The sequence below is a fragment of the Sardina pilchardus genome, chromosome 16 (assembly GCF_963854185.1).
Source record: "Sardina pilchardus chromosome 16, fSarPil1.1, whole genome shotgun sequence".
In the NCBI taxonomy this organism is placed as follows: Eukaryota; Metazoa; Chordata; class Actinopteri; order Clupeiformes; family Clupeidae; genus Sardina; species Sardina pilchardus.
This window is the reverse complement of record NC_085009.1, coordinates 6166844-6186843: the sequence shown is the minus strand read 5'-3', so window position 1 is coordinate 6186843 and position 20000 is coordinate 6166844. Positions and strand designations below refer to the sequence as shown.

The following is a 20000-nucleotide window of genomic DNA, read 5'->3' as shown; positions in this document are numbered from 1 at the left end:
TTCACACACAGTCTCTTACAACACACCCCAGCCCCACCACACAGCCTGATGGCTGTTCTGGGGAGGAGCAGGGACTCCTGGGAATACGGGAAGGAGCAGGGAAGCAAGCAGCGTGTAAATGAGAAGCCAAGGAGTGATTCATCCCCTTCCGAATGACTTGAACATTTCTCTAGGCACACTGCCACTCAGTATGAATCAGTGAACGCCGCTAAAGATTCACACAGAGCCCTTGTTCCACAACTCCTATTTTGTGCCTTGGCTCTTGCCGCATAAAATTTCCGTTTGTTACAGTAAGCGCTCCTCCCCATCCCACCCCCTCACAGACACACACACTCCCTATCCGTTCATCATTTCCTCCCCCACCCTTCACGCCACTCTCCCCTTTATCTGGCTCTCTCTTTCCCGTTCGTCTCTGAGTGCTCTCTCGCTCCCCCTTTCCCTTCATCCCTCCCTCCCTCCCTCCCTCCCTCCGCCTCTCACCCATTTAATTTCCTTCTGCCTCTATCACACTCTCTCTTCTCCTCTCATATCCCTTTAAAGTGTTTTCTCTCCCTTATGTGTGTGTGTCTCTCTCTCTCTCACTCCAGCTCACCCTCTCTGTTCATATGTTCTCATTCTCTCCCTTGGACTCGTCCCCCATGCCCCCTCTCTTTCTCTCTCTCTCTCTATTTCTCTCTCTTTAATTTTGATAATCAATTCATTGGCATTATCGTTGATGTATTAGTGCTGTCAAAGTGAAAGGTGTGCCAATAAAACAGTGATACTGATTCTGACTGACAGGCACAATTGCTTGAAAAATGAAATGAAATATTGAAATGAATCTTTCATGTCCTTCTACGCTCCCTTCTTTCATTCTGCCTGCCTCCCTCCCTCATGCCTCTCCCCATCCTCTCTTTTTCTCTCTCCCTCTCTGCCGTCCTCTCTGCAGCTGGAGAGTGCACCTGCACTGAGGGCACACTGAGAGCCCTTTCAGCTGACAGACGTCTGGCTGATAGAGTCTGATAAGCCACCTCCTCCTCCTTTTCATCTCAGGGTGCATCCTAATTCAGCCCTACCTGCTTGTCTCCTTCTCATCTCTTCATTTCAGGGTGCATCCTAATTCAGCCCTACCTGCTCGTCTCCACATTTCAGGGTGCATCCTAATTCAGCCCTACCTGCTCGTCTCCTCATTTCAGGGTGCATCCTAATTCAGCCCTACCTACTCGTCTCCTCGTTTCAGGGTGCATCCTAATTCAGCCCTACCTGCTCATCTCCTGATTTCAGGGTACATCCTAATTCAGCCCTACTTGCTCATCTCCTCATTTTAGGGTGCATCCTAATTCAGCCCTACCTGCTGGTCTCCTCATTTCAGGGTGCATCCTAATGCAATGCAGCCCTACCTGCTCGTCTCCTCATTTCAGGGTGCATCCTAATTCAGGCCTACCTGCTCCCACCTCAGTTTAGGGTGCATCCTAATTCATCCCACCCTGCTCGTCTCCTCATTTCAGGGTGCATCCTAGATCAGCCCTACCTGCTCCCACCTCATTTTAGGGTGCATCCTAATTCAGCCCTCCCTGCTCGTCTCCTCATTTCAGGGTGCATTCTAATTCAGCCCTCCCTGCTCGTCTCTTTCTCATCTCAGCATGCATCCAAATCCAGCTCTACACACTTGTTTCTTACACACTTCCTCCTCATCACAGGATACATTCTAATTCAGCCCTACCTTCAGTCTACACAACCTTCTCCCCCCCCCCCCCTTCTCTGCTCTCTATTCTTCCCCACGTACGCAGACAGACCACTCCATCAAACATTAACAGGCCGACAGCACAGCCAGAGGAGAGTGTCAGAGGTGAGCCAAGGTAATGGCCGAGGCCAGGCAGAGGCGGGGGGGGGGGGGGGGGGCTGTGGAGCGAGGAGGGCAGGATTAGCTGAGAGGAGTATGCAGGGATGTGGTCTTTCAGAGGGGAAAGGGGAGATGAGGGCATGGAGCTTGCGGTTATTAGACGTGAATCTATATTGTATTACAGCGACTCGCTGAAGAGGTGATGCCAGGTGAGGCATTGAGAGGAGAGCATAAAGGAGATAGAGAGTGTGTGAGTGTGTGTGTGGGGGGGTGGGCGATGGACAAGGTTAAATCAGGACAGAAGAACACAAAAGGCAAAGAGACACGCAAAATCTGCAAGCAGAAGTAAGTTGAGTAACAGCATGGGGAACTGAGATGTGATGAAACACTGACTGAGTCGGAAATATGCCTGCGACCGGAAAACATAGTAGTCTTCTACACAGCCGTGTGAGTCAGACACAATCTGTCACTCGGTTTGAGATAAGACTCGGTAAACAGAACTAATCCCATGTGTGGTAAAACAGAGAAACACTTCCATGAGAGTATAAACGTAGATTAACAATTCCCTGTCAAATATTGACATGCACACTGCTTTAGTCCTGCTGTTAGCTGTCAGTATTGCTTTTTTTTTTTTTTTTTTTTTTTAAGATTATTTTTTGGGCTTTTTATTCCTTTATTTGGACAGGACAGTAGAGAGAATGACAGGAAGTGAGTGGGAGAGAGTCGGGGTGGGATCTGGAAAGGACCACGGGGCGGGAATCGAACCCGTGTCGCCAGCGTACGGTGCAGGTGCCCCAGCCAGTTGCGCCACTGCCGGGGCCAGTATTGCTTTTTGAAAGCAGGTTTCTGTGTCCACACTGGTCAGAAGAATGTGTGTCATTGTATCTGCAGTTCCACAATCAGGGTAGGCGCTTGACATTATCCAAAATGTTCAAAGACAATACAATACAAGTTATACAACTGTTGATTAACTTGATTAGCTGAACACATACAAGTCTGTTCTGTGTAATCTCCAAGGGTCCAACCCAAGGTAATACCTGACTGATCCAAACCTTATCTGGGCCAGAAGCACCAGACTCATTCCAGATCAGGATCAAAGGTCAACCACCATCTTGGCAGCAAAGGAGGGAAAATTAGCTTATGAGAAGTCCTACCACATACAGTATTTGTTCCAACCATCCAAGACAGCAGGTTTTAACTAGCACAACTTGTTAGTCAGATATTTCAAGTAATTAGTGAAATCACAGTGACATCAAGTCAGAGATGATCTGAAAAGGGAGATTCCAATCTTCAGGTAAAAAGCATGACAGTGGTGTCCTGTTTCTCTTCATTTACAAAGCTACTGTAGGAATTTCTGGGAAAGCTCTTAATTGGTTTGGCCCCAGCCGTGGAGCGACTGGCTGGGGCACCTGCACCACATGCCGGCAACTCAGGATCGATTCCCGTCCCATGGTCCATTCAGGATCCCACCCCGACTCTCTCTCCCACTCGCTTCCTGTCATTCTTTCTACTGTCCTGTCCAATTAAAGGCATAAAAAGCCCCAAAAAATATATTAAAAAAAAGCTCTTAATTGGTTTGCATCTCACAAGTATGTTTATTTAGTGTGTCTTGGCAGGGACCAAGGGTGTGGTAAAACAAGCGAACCACGGCATACTGGTGTAAATGTATTCGAGTCCGACCAATAAATCGGTGTGCCGATATTAGCATGACAGTTGATAATTTTATGATAAAAACATCAAATTTGGAAGAGAAACTCACACAGGGGGTCTGATCAGATATAGAATGGTAGGCGCCTCGGATCTGGCCCAGGTGCCAATTTTTAATAGATGCATTTTATTAGATTCTATTAGATGGAAAGGGACAGAAAACAGAAACTAACAATTAAGGTTATTTTACCGTAAATCAATCAAATCCTTTTTTTTAAAGTCAAAAGAAACAAGTTATCTTGACATGGATGTTAAATTGTGTATTTATTTTGTAACTCCCCTGGCGGGTCTCCTGTGGCCTGCCCCCATTTGTGTGCCTGTGCGTGCTGCCAGTGCTTTCTCTCTTTAGGCGTTTTTCCACCGATGGCGAACCCCTTTTTGAACTGGTTATGTTCGGAATTTTTTGAAGCGCTGTGCTATCTAGTGAACCAGGCCGCATTCCCACCCGTGTTGAACTGAACCAAGGGTGCGTCATCAACAATCGGTGTTGTACAGTATGCAAAACAAAAGTTAATGTGATACATGAACGAGAGAATTATATGACAGTTGTCCCGTAAAACACGTCTACAGACTACTGCTAGTTGGCCAGTTTTGTTTACTCACGGCAACAGTTGATAAGGAGAGAACAGTAATTGACAGTTACGTGACATGCCCCTTGCGGTTCGCAGGAAAAAGCCGTAGTAAAGAATGTAGATGTCCTACTACATTCCCATTGGACCCTATGCCAACCGACCTACAGTACTTCCTGGTTCCTTCCTACCATCACACCAGCTGTCAAGCATGTGATCAATTCAGATCAGGCGATGCTCAGGCCTATGACTCATCCATGGCTAACCTGAAGAGGATCCAGGCACAGACTAAACTACTAAGCCCAATGGCTCTAACATCATTGTCAAGTCTGCGACAATACGGTGGTTGGTCTCATTAGCAACAACAATGAGATGCCCTACAGGTAGGAGGTCCAGCATCAAATATCATGGTGCACTGACAACAACTTGGCTCTCAACACCAAGAAGACCAAAGAGCTCATTGTGGACTTCAGGAAGCTAGCACACACACACACCCATCCTCATAAACGGTGTCACCGGCTTCAAGTTTTTGGGTGTCCACATCTCACAGGACGTCTCTTGGACCCTCAACACTACACTACCATGATTAAAAAGGCTCAAGCACCAGCGTCTCTTCTTCCTGAGGAGACTAAAGAAGGTCCATCTGTCTCCTCAGATCCTGGTGAACTTCTACCGCTGCACCACCCGAGAGCATCCTCACCAACTGTGTCACAGTATGGTATGGAAACTGCTCTGCCTCTGACCAGAAAGCACTGCAGAGGGTGGTGAAAGCTGCCCAAGGCATCACTCTCCTCATCCCGAGGTCATCCAGAGCAAGTGATGCTTACGTAAGGCATCGACAGCCACAGACTGCTCACCCCACTCCCCTCCTGAAAGCGTTACAGGTGTCTCTGCACCCGAACCAGCAGGTTCAGAGGAAGCTTCCCTGTGGTTGCCACCCTACTGAACTCTAGCTCTGCACCCCGGTGACAACAAACCAATCAAGGCTGAATGAATGACATTAATTGAATGTCAGTGGTCTTTTGTAAGTCACTTTGGACAAAAGCATGAATTAAACTAGAAAATCACTCAGAGAGTGCAGACCTCCGCCTGTATTGTTCTTCCTTGGTTGTCATACATTTGAACCTAAACTATTCAGAATCGCCACCACATGGCCATACCATGTCATTACACCACCAAGAGGAAAACATAACCGCCTCCTGAATCCAGACAGTGATACGGATCACTCCCAAAATGTAAACGTTTCTTCCTTCGGTCATTTCAGACCTTCTCTGAAAATTTCATTGAAATCCATCCATACATTTTTGAGTTATCTTGTTAACAAACAGACGAACAAACAGACAAACAAACAAACCCCGGTGAAAACATAACCTCCATGGTGGAGGTAATGAACGTACTGTATGTGTAATGTGGTGTGGTCGAAGAGGATGGAGAGTGCCCCGTGCAGCATGCAGCCATGCACCCCCAGGAGGAAGAAGCCAATCGCACAAACTGTTGTTCATAATGTGTTACACGTTCAAGCAAGCAACAGCAACAACAACAACAAACAAACAACAACACATAAACAAACAGCAGCCATGCTGAGGCGAGATGGGGAGAGCGACGAGGCGCGACGAGGCGAGGTTAGGGTCAAGGCGAGGTCACATACGCTCTTCACAGAGGCGCCCCATCCATCCCTCCGGACAGGCGCAGGTGTTGGGCCTCTGGCACACACCCCCGTTCTGACACTGGAGCCAACAAATAGCTGCAGAGGGACGACAGACACACTTCAGTCACTCTCACGGCCGCGCCGAGGACTCTAGAGGGCCCGGCCAGATCGGGGGGGGGGGGGGGAGGGGAAGAGGGGAGCGGTCATTGCATATGCGCACAAGCTGGGTCAGTTTGAGCTGCTCCAAAAACCACAAAGCTGTACGTTAGGCCCGACAACCCTGCTGAATGACATGGACAGAGGGAATACTAAAATGTTCAAACGAGTTATAAGAAGAAAAAAAACAAACATACAGAAAATCAGCCATGCTGTTTTCATTAAGAGCCTCTTGGTTCAGCATCAAAGATTTGTTTGCCGGAAATTGAAAACAAGCAACATTGTGATACAGTCATCGGGAAAACTCTCCCTCTCCAACTCTTCCATCGGCGGCCAGAGTTCATACTGGAGTTTAGTCACATCCATGATGTGTCTGAATGCGGCACACCTTTTAGGATAGACAGTGCAGGCTGCAGGAAGGATTATAATAGAAAAACATGCTTTCAGAAACAAAATGACCTTGTAGGCGTTACAGTGACATGACAGAAGGGTGTGTTGAAATACTGTAGAACGTTATACAGAGCCCTGAGTGTCTCTGGGATAGCCCCTGCTTAGGAATGCATCAGCACACTCATCACTTATCAGCTTCTTGTGTGTGTGTGAGAGAGAGGGTCATTCTGATTGAATTACTAGCACACAGCGACTGTGTGTGGGAGGGTGTGTATGTGTGTATGTGTATGTGTCCACACACGTCAGGGCAAGAAACAGGATAGTAAAAAGCCTGTGTAAGAAAAGACTGTGTCAGTGTGTTTTTACGCACCAGTGTGTGTGTGTGTGTGTGTGTGTGTGTCAAGGCTGGAAAACAGAGGGGAAAAAGCGAAAGCCTGTGTGTATGCGTTCATAAGAGAACAGAGCACAGGCGAAGGAGAAAGCGGTTCTCATTCCAGGCATCCACAGGCAGAAGACGGGGCGACTCGTCCAGGGGGGGCGAGGACAGGAGGCGAGACGAGGGGGGGGGTGTCGGGGTGATCACCTCGGCAGGAGGGCGGAGGCGTCCACGTCCCGTTCTCCAGGCACCTGCTCCGGCTGCGGCCCTCCATGGCGTACCCGCCGAAGCACGAGTACACCGCCACGTCGCCGAACTGGAAGACCGCCCCCCGCACCACCCCGTTGGCCACGTGGAGAGGGGGGCCACACGACACCCCTGCACACAGGCACCTGGTTATCCCAGCTCTGCCCCCTCCCTGCCCCAGGGGTGGCAAGGACTGCCCCCCCTAGGGGCTGCTGCTATTACAGTTGTCCCTCTCCTCATTACGTCTACATGTTCATATTCTGTCTTGGGTGAGATACTTTGCCTGCCATATGGAATTCTAAGGTTCTATCGGGTTCTATCTTCTATCTGAGTACCCTAGAGGTATTGAGCTTCAACCTTTTAGAATTTAGATATACTGTAACGTCCAAAAATTCAAGTTCAGGAATTTCAATATCAATTTCAATTCAAGAATTAAAGTTCAAGAATTTCAACTGAAGTTTTAAAGTCCTACTCGATTTTTATAAAAGTAAATTCAGATAGAACCAGATATAGAACCTTTAACAAGTTTGAAAGAAATGCTCAATATTGTGTTTCTATGCTGATGCAGTCTGTAATGAGTGAATCTGAAAATGAATCTGAATTTCATATTAAACTCCAGAAGTAGGCTAAGTCAATGAGCAGGTTTAAGTGTACACCACAATACAGACCTAGAAAATGAGGAGCAAAAAGTATCCTAAAATGTTCACATTACATCTTTTTTGCTTGATAAGAAACATTTCCTGCCAAACACAATTATGCCCTCCTGGCTTCAGTGTACAACCATTAATTGAGACATACATTAAAATGTAAAATGAACATCTTTGGCATCAGGGATGAATGCTGTTCTGTTATAATGAGCAGGCAATATTGAGGGCAATAAAACTCTTGTGTATCCAATCCATCTCATCAAGAGCCACATTAAAAGTTAAGTGCCTGTACTTCTGTGCACATTAGCAGAAGCCATGTGGATCAGCGACTGTGTCGATAAATTGAATCAGAGCAGTGCAGTTCAAACTGCTAATGTTGAATCTGGCACAACCTCTATACGATACAAGATTCCTTATGGGTCATGTTTTTTTTTTTTTTACGTTTTTGAGTTTCCTCACTGAAAGGAAAAATCTCCTATAAAAATGTCATGTGAGACAGAGGAGCCTGGAGAAAATTGAAAGTAAGAGCAGGAAGCCAAGCCACGCAGAGACATTAACAAGCAAAACCAGACTGTCAGGAAGTTTCCAACCGCTCAAACGCGAAACCCAATGTTTTTTATTGCAACCACATTCACACTTTGATATCTCACTGCAGGAAGCTGGACTATGTAACAGTGAGCTCAACAACGCGCAAACCACAGGTGTGAGAGCGCAAAAGCAGCAATGTGAGGAGAAATGCAAACATGCTGATATCAAACATCAATCTGCAAATAAGTCACGCACAGAGAGCAAAGAAAAGAAGAGAGCAGAGACCCTCTAATCTGATTGTAATGATGTACTGTACATGGTGTAAAAGTCCGGCTTCAAAAAGTAAAAGTCCTACCACGTGTTTTGTTTCTACCTGAATAGGTAACACAGGTGATTTCACTAATAGAGCTCATCTACCTGGCTGAGGAGTTGCACTTTTTAGATTCAGCCGATTTAGTGAAGGGTTAGAGCAATATATGGCAGGACTTTTACTTGCTGAAGCCAGACTTTTACAACTCTGATCTTTAAGCACTAAAGATGCACACTTTACAAAATCCTGGAATGGTCCTACTGTACTTTCTTGATGTCTGATCTGCGTTAGATGTTGAGCCGTAATGGAGCAAAAACTGTTGTAGTCGCAACAGGACAGTAGTGTTACTGGTTATAGCGATGCAATGACAAACAGCCACTTCCCTGTATTTTTAGGGAGAGGCCAAGAGAGGCAGCCCAACTCAACACTCAACAACAATAACAAACCCAAGTGGGCACAGGAAAGGGAAGTGACACGTAGCCACTCAAGAGGGAAAACACAGAGAAGCAACAGCAACAGACAAACAAGCTTGGCAAGTCTCAGTGCAACCATCCATGATTCCACACCGTTTTGATGAGAACACCACTGTGAACCAACACAGCACCACACGGTAGTAAGCCACGGATAGCTGCACCGCAACTTGCCAACCTTGTTCCGAACAGATTGTACAAGCAGAAGAACCAGGTTGGAATGTCTTTCAGCGCAACTATCCATGGCTTTACGTGGCGCCGTGTTGGTTCACAGTGTTTTCACGTCAAAACGGTGTGATGTTAACAGTAGAAGGCGTTAAACGGCTGTGCGCTTGTTAGTGACAGTGCCAAGAAGCTGCATAATCAACTTCATTTCAGTCGAGCAATTATCTCCTTCAGTCATTGAAATTCAAAAACTCAAACACTCTGAAATGACTTAAATGATCAGAAATAAATACGATATTAGATAAATAGTATAGATAGACAATGGATAACGGATGCAAAAGATGTCACGGCATCTGTGACTAACAGGTCATGGTGCATATGATATCTCCTGTGATCTGGGGGTGTACTATTTTTAGCAACTGTAGGTGTAACTGTCAAAAGCCACAAAGCAGTCCAGTTCTGTTTCACTAATCTAAGGACTGCTCAGCTGTGTCTCCCTTGAGGAAGGAGTAAGTTCTCTGTGCATGTTTTTTAAGATGGAACAACCAGTATGAGAGAGATGTGCTCTGAAATTATTTTTACGATTGAATCATAATCACATAAAAAAAATAACAACAAAATTGCCAAACCACACAGAAAAAAATAAAATAAAACCTGGGATAACATATTTTACTCTCTTTTTCAAGTGAAACTGCACCCTATTGGATTTAGGTTCTTATCAGGGCTACTCACTCTCACACGCTGTGCTGATGGGGCTCCATGTCTGGTCAGCTTTGCAGGTGAGCGTGGCCGTGCCCTTGGCCTGCTGGCCCTTGGGGCAGGTGACGGGCACCGTCTGGCCCACCACGAAGCCCCCCTGTGAGGCGTTGGCACTGCTGTCTGACCAGCCCGGAGGAGGGGGACAGGACTTAGCTACGGAAGAAGACCGAGAGGACATTAATGCCCATTAAGATGGACAAATGACTGCATGCCAGTAGTGCATGACACATGAATGTCCATTCTGATGGACTGGTGGCAGCATGACAGTTAGTGTACAAGAGGCAGACTTAAAGTAGCAGTACGTTTTGGTCCGAAAGTGCATGCATGAATCTTGTAAACACGACCAGCATCCTAACTGTCACTGACACACTGGCAATATGACAACTGGTGTGTTTTACTGAGATATTTCTGTCCAAAGTGAAACTGTGAAAGCTTTCCTGACATTTCCGCAGGATGTTCTGACACGTCTCACAGAAGCCAGATGAAATCATTTCCTGAACGTTAAAAAAACCTTCCACAGAAGCATCTATCTAAAGGCCATCTAAGGTGTTGTGGCTAACCAATACGTATGCCAGCTATTTTTATATATACAGTAATGTAATGGGCCTTACGTGCGCAGACTGGGAGGGGGGCGCTCCAGGAGCCGTTCCCCATGCAGACTACCAGCGGCTCCCCCTGCAGGTCAAAGCCCTTATCGCAGCGGAAGCCCAGAGCCCGGCCACTGGCCAGGCTGTGCTCAAGCACCCTCCCGTTCAACAGCTCCTGAGAACCATCACAGCTCTCAGAGCTCGCTGAGAGAGAGAGAGAGAGTGATAGAGATAGACAGAGAGGGGGGGGGGGGGGAGAGAGAGAGCATAGGGAGGGGTAGCAAGAGAAATGACACAGAAAAGATAACAAGGAAAAAGGAAGCTCGAATATGAATAGTGCATTGCCATCCATCCAGTTCTTCAAGTCTGTTCTTGATCAATAGAAGGCACAAATGAAAATAAGATTCAGCAATGTGACACACAGGACAATAGTGTAATATGTTGTTCCGTATACCTTCACATGAGGGTATGGGGGAGCTCCATTTCCCATCGGACGAGCAGGTTAGATTCTTTGGGCCAACTAAGCGCAGGCCTGAATGGCATTCATAGCTGACAGTGCTTTCGAATGTGTCGCTCGTCGCGTACGCAACGGCATCCTCAACCTCTGGCGGCTTTCCACAAGAGACGGCTGGGAAAGAAAAACAATAACACCAACTATCAAATATGTGCTTTGGAGTATGAGACTCATGGGTGTCGGGAAATGATCGTGTTTAAAAGAATGACTCAGTGAAAAGTAATGTCTGTAGTACATCACTAAAACTGAAGGTGCCGAGGCCGGGAAGAGAGAGCGCCGAGACTCGTTCTTACCGAGACACTCGGGTGAGTTCCCGCTCCAGATTTCGTCCCTCTGGCACGTCAAAACAGAGTCCCCCTGGAACAGAGCCACGCAGTTAGAGCACCAGAAACGCAAAGTCACCCTCCCTCACATGGCCTCTGGGAAACGGCCCCATTTCCCAGCAGCGCAGGCCCAGTATTGATCCGCAGAAAACCTCAAATCTGTCAAACACGCGGCGCGCTGGAGGAGATTATGCAACAGACGCAGTAGGCCATGCATTATTAATGGATACATGGAATATGATGCCTTCAGCGCTAAGACAAGAAGAAAGATTACAGTAAGATCAAACGAGAGCTTGGTAAGGCATAGCGCAAACGATCGATACAATCAATTACATCCAGAAAAAAACTCTGGGAAACAGGGACACCACCAAGTGAACGGCAAAATTACATTAATAACAGCTGGTTGGTACCTTGATTATGAAACCTGGGAGACAACTGTATATAACCATGTCCCCATAGGCGTGACCTTTGCCCTCTAGGCTTCCGTGGAGAATGGCAGGGGGCTCTCCACAGGTGATGGGCAGACAGGAGTTGGAGAAGAAAACGGGAGACCAAATTCCTCCACGCTACAACCAACAAAAAAAAAGACAATCAGTGTTTAATTCCAAACAGCCAACATAAGACAGAATATAAATGTAGGACAAAACACTGCTTTAGATATCCAGAACACTCAACTAATGCTTAAGTGTAAGTGTTTTCGTTAACATAAAATGTCAAGGCAGGAACACTTCTACATCTTTAAGATGTATGTATGTATGTACGGTCTCTGTAGTGTAGTAGTTTATTCAATACTACTGTAAATGGAGCACAAATCCAACTCACTTCACACTTGGAGACGCTGGGTCCTTCCAGGTGGAATCCAGTCTTGCAGGACAGGGTGACGGTGGCCCCTAAGGGAGTCGGGTGTTCCCCTGTGGCCACCAGGTGGGTGAGGTTGGCAGGGAGGTGGCAAGGCTTTGGCCGACAGCGCACGCTGTGTTTGGACCAGGTGGCGTCACTCTGACAGGAGAGCGTGCTGGTCTGCGTCGCCAACTCAAAGCCATCTAAACACCTGTAGGATGAAAGAGACTTAAAATTAGAGTCATAAAGGTTTGTTTCACCAAACACCTGTACAAGCAAATGGACTTCAAATTAGAAAGTCATAAAGGTTTACTTCACCAAACACCTGTAAAAGCAAATGGACTTCAAATTAGAAAGTCATGAAAGTCCAAACACAACAGTATACAGAGTATATGCAAGAGTCAAGAGTTGTATACAGCATTTAAAACTCAACTGAAACTTTTGAGTTGAAAATTGCACATTAATCTATTGAGTGCCATCCCGTCTTCAGACTCAAACAGGATTTGGACTAAGCAGATGCGATCTGCGTGATAGAAGCCAATTTAATCCTTTTGGTATCATTCATGATTTTAATGTCTGCTTACCATTGCAAAGAGTTGAACTAAACCGATAATGCTAAGAGTGTCTGTCAAAAAAATGCATGACAGAGCTAATTTGATGGGCTTGCCTTTGTGGGTTATTGATCAGCATTGCCTAATGGACAATATCACAGACAAAGGGTGCTGTGGAAAAACTGTGGCTGTCACAATACTTTACCCAATCAAACAGCGCTTGATCTCAAAGGAGCACTCTAAATGATTAGGTTATTCTAATCTACCAGAGATGACTGGACTTTCAGGAAATAAGCAGACTCTTTCTTTCTCATCTTGCTCTTTTTGGCTTTTATGGAGATATAATAGCACACTTGTAACACCGCAACATCTTTTTAAAAAGAAAATATCTGCGGTTATGAATATGTATAGCCTTGGGTAAAAGTTTTGATGCGCTATACGTTTTGCTTATCCCTGTAGTCAAAAACAAATGGGAAGTACAGTAGAACCATCCTGGCTCACCAGCTTACTTTAAATGATGGCAAAGTGCAAAGTCCCTCAAAGGGCAAAGTGTCTGGTACACACCTGAAGCTATCGGGTGGCATGTGAGAGCTATGTGCTGACTCACTATGACTTTGTGCTGACTTCATGATATTCAATAATCAGATCAATTCTGCGGTTACTTGACTTTAGACCTTGCTATTTGGCCACCATTCAAATTAGGTTCCTTTCGTTTGTTTATCCCCTCCACCATCTTACACCGTGTCCTAATTGTAAGCGACTGCGCGACTGTCGTGTTGCGCCGGATAGTTTGTGTCCACATTGTATCCGCTAACATTCTTTAATGAACTTTTGTTACATCGTAAAGAAGTTAATGTCAAGGCGACGCGATGCGACTAAAATAGAAACGGACAGAGCGACAAAACAGGGTTGAAGAAGTCGCGTAGCAAAGCAACTTGTCGCGTTTGGTCGCATCGCATTCAGTCAGGACATTCCAATTGAAAATACAGAGATGGAACTGATTTTGTTGCACGCATTCGGTCGCGTCGCTTGCAGTTAGGACACGGTGTTAGCCTTCATCATGATTTGGGGAGGTACAGTACCTGTACTGCACGTGGCTCCCAAAAGTGAAGGCGTCCCCCACAGTGTTGGTGTTGGGGACGTACGGCGGCACGCCACAGGACACGGGTTCGCACGAGAGCCGCGGCGCCGTCCACCTGCTCCGTTCGCACGTGATGTGAGGGTAGCCCCTGAGCTGGTAGCCCGGCAGGCACGCGTACGTCAGCGTCTCGGGCGGAGTGGCGCTGCCGCCCTGTAGGACGGCGTTGGAGACCTCGGGCGGCGTGGGCGGGCATCGCCCTCGCGAGCAGATGGGCACCCCGGGGCTCCAGATGCCGCCTTTCTCGCACACGGCCTCGATGGGCCCCAGGGTCCTGTAGCCATCGTCGCAGTGGTAGCGCACCCGGTCGCCGCAGTTGTGGTCCCGGCCCAGCACGGCGCCGGACTTCAGCACCGGCGGGGTGCACTCGCACGGCCGGCACTCCGGCACCGACCCGACCCAGAAGCCGTCCGCCCCGCAGCGCAGGAACCGGTTGCCCACCACCTGGTAGCCCTGGAAACAGATGTACTCCACCACGTCCTCGAAGGTGAAACTGGAGCCGTTGAGGTAGCCGTGGCTGATGTCCTCCGGCGGGTCGCACGTGATGATGTTGCACCGAGGTGGAGGCCTGTCCCACAAGGCATCGTCCTTGCACACCCGCAAGGAACTTCCTGTCAGACTGTAACCCTCGTTGCACTCGTACCGTATCTCGCTCAGGTAGCCGTAGTCGTTTCCTGTGACGCGACCGTTAGCGATAGCCGGAGGTTGCCCGCAGTCGGCCGGGTAGCACGCCGGGGCGGCCGGAGTCCAGGTCCCGTTGGCCAGGCAGGTGGTGAACGGCGTTCCCTTCAGCATGAAACCGGGCTCGCAGCTGAACTCCAGCGTTTGGTCGAAGGTGTGCTCCTTCCCCTTGACGACGACGCCGCTGGGGATGACCGGCGTGCCGCAGGACACGGGCGCGCACCGCGTCTCTTCGCCGTCCCACTTCCCGTCGGCCTGGCACGTCCTGGTGGCGCCGCCCTGCAGGGTGTACCCGGCGTGGCACTCGTAGTGGATCGCCGACAGGTAAGAGTACGAGTCGCCTGTGACCGTGCCGCCGCCGATGTCCCCCGGGTCGTCGCAAGTGACCAGTTTGCAGACGGGTGGCGCGTCGCTCCACTGTCGTCCGGCGACGCACTGGCGCACGGACTGGCCCTCCAGCTCGTAGCCCTCCTCGCAGCTGTACTCCACCAGGCTGCCCAGAGCCGTGTCCGTCGCCGTCACTGACCCGTGCTCCGGGCTCGGGGGCACGCCGCACTCGGCGGGGATGCAGGCGGGCGCCGTGCCGTTCCAGGTGCCGTCCTCCTGGCACGCCAGCACCACCACCAGCCCCGACATCTCGTAGCCCGCGTGGCAGCGGTAAGCGACGGCCGTGCCGTGGAAGAAGCTCGTGTCGGCCGGCGAGGCCGCGTCCGTCGGCTTGTCGTCCCGGCTCCCTTCGCCCGACATCTCGGAACTGGGGTCCGCCAGCTTCTTGTAGTCGCCGAAGTCGATGTGAGGGGGCAGCCCGCAGTCGGTGGGCAGGCAGGCGGGCACGGCACTGGACCAGCCGTGCTCCTCACAGGTGAGGTGGTTCTGCCCGACGAGCTGGTAGCCAGGGAAGCAGCTATAGAAGATGGTCACCCCAAACTTGTGGTCCATTCCTTCAACAAGGCCGTTCTTGATGGGCTTGGGAGGGGTGCAGTACACCTGTTGACAGGTAGGTGCTTCCTGGTCCCATTGGCCAGTTTCGAGGCAGGTGAGCTTCTCCGTGCCTTGTAGACGATAACCCTGCTGGCACGAGTAGGTGACCGACCGGCTGAACTGGAGCTGGGCATAGGACACCTTCCCGTTGGTAATGTCTTTCGGAGAAGGGCACTCCACAGGGTGGCAGGCTGGCACGCCACCGATCCAGACGCCGCTCTGCCCACAGATGACGGTGGCATTGCCCGCCAGGTTGTAGCCAGGCTTGCAGCTGTAGACGGCCGTGCTGAGGTACATGAGCCCCTGCACGTCCACGATGCCGTTGGGCACCTCCTCCGGCTGCGGGCACTCCACCGGGCTGCACTCGGGCGTCGGCGTGCTCCAGCGCCCGTCGGCCTGGCACACCACGGTGGCGCCCCGCCGCAGGTCGAAGCCGTCCATGCAGGAGTAGGTGACGGCGCTGCCGAAGTGCGCGGGGGGGAGCGGGGCCGAGCGGTCGCCGAACGGGACGTCCGGCGGCGGCCCGCAGAACACCTGCTCGCAGACGGGGAACGAGGCGTTCCACTCCTGCGACGGCATGCAGCGGAGCGTCCGGGCGCCGCGGAGAACGTAGCCCTCCTCGCACGACAGCTCCACGGTCCCCGAGTCCGAGTCCAGGCTCTTTAGAACCAGGTGGTTCTCCTCCAGCGGCGGTTCCGGGCACTGCACCGGGGAACACCGGGGAACCCTGCTCTTGTCCCACCTCCCGTACTTGGTGCAGGTCCAGACGGCGTCGCCGGTGAGCTCGTAGCCCTCGTTGCAGGTGTACTCCACCTTGCTGCCCACCTGGAAGGCGGAGCCCTTGTAGTGTCCCTGCTGGATGTCCGGTGGCGTCGGGCAGGTCAGGAGCACGCAGGACGGAGGGTCGACGTTGGACCACTGCCGGTTGGCTTGGCACACGCGCTCGCCCTTGCCCCTCAGGCTGTACCCAGCAGCGCAGACGTAGGTCACCTTACTGTTGAAGACATACTGACTCCTCTTCATTGGGTTCTACAAAGACAGAATAGAAATAGAGTTTAGAGACAGAGTTTAAATTAGGTTCAATTAGATTCAACTTTACTTTCATTGTGCAGAGTGTACATGTACAAAAACCATGAAATGCAGAAAAGAGAGTGTTGTCATTTCCTATCAACATTGTTAACATAAAGGTATTCATGCAGCCTATGAAGTTAAACCTTAAAATAAGACCAGGTCAAGAAGGTCATACCAACGTGGCACCAAGGATAAAAAAACAAAGGCACTCTGTTGTACTGTAGCAAATGTGAGTTTACTGTATATTCTTCAGAGCATAGGTAAAAAGACACAGAGCAGGTGAGATACAGTAAGAGGCTATAGTTACCCGGATGAAGCCGTGTGTGAGTAGCGGAGGGTAATTGCACATCACGGGCTGGCAGGTGGGCAGTACCCCGCCCCACTCCCCGTTGGCACTGCAGGTCCTCCTCTTCTCCCCCCGGATGAAGTACCCCGTCTCGCACGTGTACGCCACCATGGCTCCGAAGCTGTAGTCCGTCCCGCTGAACGAGCCCCTCTCGATGCTCTCGGGCCTGGCGCAGCGCACGGGCACGCAGCCCACCTCGAGCGGCGAGGGCTCCCAGCGGCCGCCCAGGATGCACCTGAGCGTGGCGGTGGTGTTGAGCATGAAGCCCTCCTCGCACTTGTAGCTCACCTCCGTGTTGCTGGCGTACTTGGGCTTGTTGACGGCGTCCAGGATGGCGTGGGGCAGCCGCGGCGGCCGCTGGCAGAAGTTGGCGATGCAGTGCGGCGCCTGGTGGCCCGTCGGCGGCGCCCACTCGCCCCGGGCGGTGCACAGCATCTTGGTGTTGTTGCCGGCGACGTAGCCGTCGTTGCACGAGTAGATGGCCGTGTCGCCGAAGAGCTTGTGGCCCGCCTCGGGCGAGGCGTGGTCGATCGGGGGCGGCTGCCCGCAGGGGCGCGGGGCGCACTGGGACGAGCTCGGACTCCACTGGCCGCTCGAGAGACACTCCCTCGTCTTCTCTCCCAGAAGTGTGTACCTACAAGACAAACAAATAAAAACAACAACAACGACAACACAAACAGGAATGAGTAATCATGCTGCGTTATCACGTGCTTATTGCTGCTGTATGTATTGAATATATATCTTAGTCTAGGGCTACAGCCAGATCCAGAATATATAACCTCATATAGATCTTCTGTGGTGAACTGTAGTTACCCCTCTTTGCACACGTAGTGCACCTGGCCGCCCAGGGTGAAGTTGTCCCCGGTGATCACAGCGTCCTGCAAGGGGGGCGGGTCCCCACAGTCCACCTGGGCACACAGGGGGGCAGGAGATGCCCACTGTCCCGTCGCCTCGCACTGCAGCTCTGCAGCACCCTGCAGTCTGAACACCAGAACACCAGAACGTCCCTTTACTCAGACCGGCACCGCACAGACGAATACAACTCCATTCCATTCAATAACATTACTTAGAAACTAAACACAAATGTATTTGCATAGCCCTTTTTACAATGTTAACTGTCACAACAGGCTGCGCTTTTTCCTTACTTTTTCAAAAGTTTAACCCTTAAAAAGCTGCAGCTGCAAAAAAAATCTCTATCAAGGTGTGCAGGTCCTTTTCTGACTTTGTGGAACTGTCACAAAGGTACTGTAACAGGCTTCCCTTTTTTGGTTAAATGTTTTTGTGTGACCAGAAGAAGATCATTCTCTCATCATTCTCCCATGAGCGCAAAAGTCATAGCTCTGAATTGTGTTGAAATACATGCCATCAGGTTATCCACGTGCTAAGATAGCAGAATCTGAACCTTACCTGTACCCCTCTGTGCAGGTGTATGTCACAGAGGACAGGTACTCTTTCCCCGTCAGGGTGAAGTCCGCTTTGTCCACAGCTGGGGGATCACCGCAGGTCACAGGCGTACAGACAGGGGGCGCTCTGCTCCATCTCAGAGTGGACAGACACTGGCTCTCCACAGGCTCCGGGGGCACGTAGCCCTTGTTGCAGCTGGAGAGGGAAGGGAATCACATGTAAGGTGTCACGACAACATCACCAGTGCCATTGTATGAGCAGACAGGGATGTCGCACTGGGGTAAAAGTGAGACTGAATACTAGGCCCCCAAGAGGGAATGGGGGCCCCTTGAAAAGTCAGGAATATATTTTGTTTTTTCCTGAATATTTCCAAAAATGAAATGGCATAATGAACGTAAGATGAAATGTAAGAGGAATTTTCATAATTTATTTGCTGAATATTTGCTAAAGTGCAAAATGGTTCAGTCTGCCTGCAGGACAATAGGTAGGCTATGCACTTTTTGTTGTTACAGAGTCAAATATATACACATGCACACACACATACACATGCACACCCGCACCTGCACCTGCGCACACACACACACACACACACACACACACACACACACACACACACACACACACACACAGAGGAAGAAGGCTGTGGTTCTGTGACTGCTTTCATTTTGTGCATAATGTCATTTACTCTGTGCATGTAGTCTGTGCATGCATTCATTGTCATTTACCTAAAATAAAATGCAACCTTAGCTGAAAATGAAACTAGCTGTCAGACCTACGTGACTACTTGCCCAAACCTACAGTACGTGACTACTTGCCCAGACTACGTGACTTCTTGCCCAGACTACGTGACTACCTGTACAGACTTTGTGACTACTTGTAGTGTGTACTGTGTAGTGCACATACATGCATGAAGTCACATACTGTAGTCTGTGCATGTACAGTAGTCACTGACTATATGACTACTTGTACAGACTACGTGACTACATGCATATACTGTGACAGTAGGCTATGCATACAATTCAAAGCAGTCATAGCCTTCCAATATGTATGTGTGTGTGTGTGTGTGTGTGTGTGTGTGTGAAAGACACTGTATGTCTGTGTCATAAAATGACCCTGAGTAAGTGTCATGCTGAGGTGAGTTTAACAGGTGTCACCTTTACATTACTCAAAGCCGCTAGGGTTGTTGCTCAGGAGCTACTCTACTGATGTTGTCTATGTGAATATATACAGTACTCGCTGAAAATTGTGCAAGCAATTGTGAAAAATGCCGTGAAAAATGTTGAATACCAGTATAGTTTTTTAATAGGATGTATTGTAATATGTTATAATCAATGAATGTTATATATCGTAAGTTTCAATTTATCAAATGCACCCGGACCCCTCAGCATTTTGGGGGGCCGAGAATTATTTTCTGTCATAGGGCCCACATTTTCTAGCAACTCCCCTCTGAGCAGATCTGCATACAATGCAGTGACCAAATGTAAACACTGCGCTCTATATTTCATAAAAGGGCTTCATGACATATGACAATACTGCTTATACTGCACATCTGTTCAAAAGTCTTCAATTGTCTTCAACTTCTTGTGAATTCATATTCATCAATGTCATTTACTTTCGTTAGGCATTTGGTCGTGATATTCAAACCTTTAAAAAAAAAAAAAGGGGCTCATCCATTCATGATTTTCAGTATTCCTTCTAGCACTGACAGTGATACCTGAAAGTCACCTTGCTTCCGAACGTGAAGTTTGTCCCCTTCTGGTCTCCGTTCTCC

General features: G+C 49.3%; 1 protein-coding gene across 4 annotated transcripts in view; it reads right to left on the bottom strand.

Moving 5' to 3' along the window:
- The window catches only part of svep1 (sushi, von Willebrand factor type A, EGF and pentraxin domain containing 1), an 87316-nt gene that overhangs the window by 5849 nt on the left and 61467 nt on the right, over positions 1–20000 (bottom strand). For 2 of the 4 annotated variants that reach the window (XM_062517208.1, XM_062517211.1), the window contains 13 exons: positions 19944–20000; positions 18233–18424; positions 17639–17806; positions 16787–17459; positions 13691–16437; positions 12040–12268; positions 11628–11783; positions 11188–11251; positions 10835–11008; positions 10405–10584; positions 9767–9946; positions 6876–7046; positions 5747–5842 (listed from right to left, as the gene is read on the bottom strand). The exon at positions 19944–20000 is cut by the window's right edge and continues 28 nt beyond it. In XM_062517208.1, coding sequence (XP_062373192.1) covers positions 5747–5842; positions 6876–7046; positions 9767–9946; positions 10405–10584; positions 10835–11008; positions 11188–11251; positions 11628–11783; positions 12040–12268; positions 13691–16437; positions 16787–17459; positions 17639–17806; positions 18233–18424; positions 19944–20000 — 5087 coding nt within the window. The remainder of the gene's footprint in view (positions 1–5746; positions 5843–6875; positions 7047–9766; positions 9947–10404; positions 10585–10834; positions 11009–11187; positions 11252–11627; positions 11784–12039; positions 12269–13690; positions 16438–16786; positions 17460–17638; positions 17807–18232; positions 18425–19943) is intronic. The other 2 variants (XM_062517209.1, XM_062517210.1) reach the window with 2 other exon arrangements.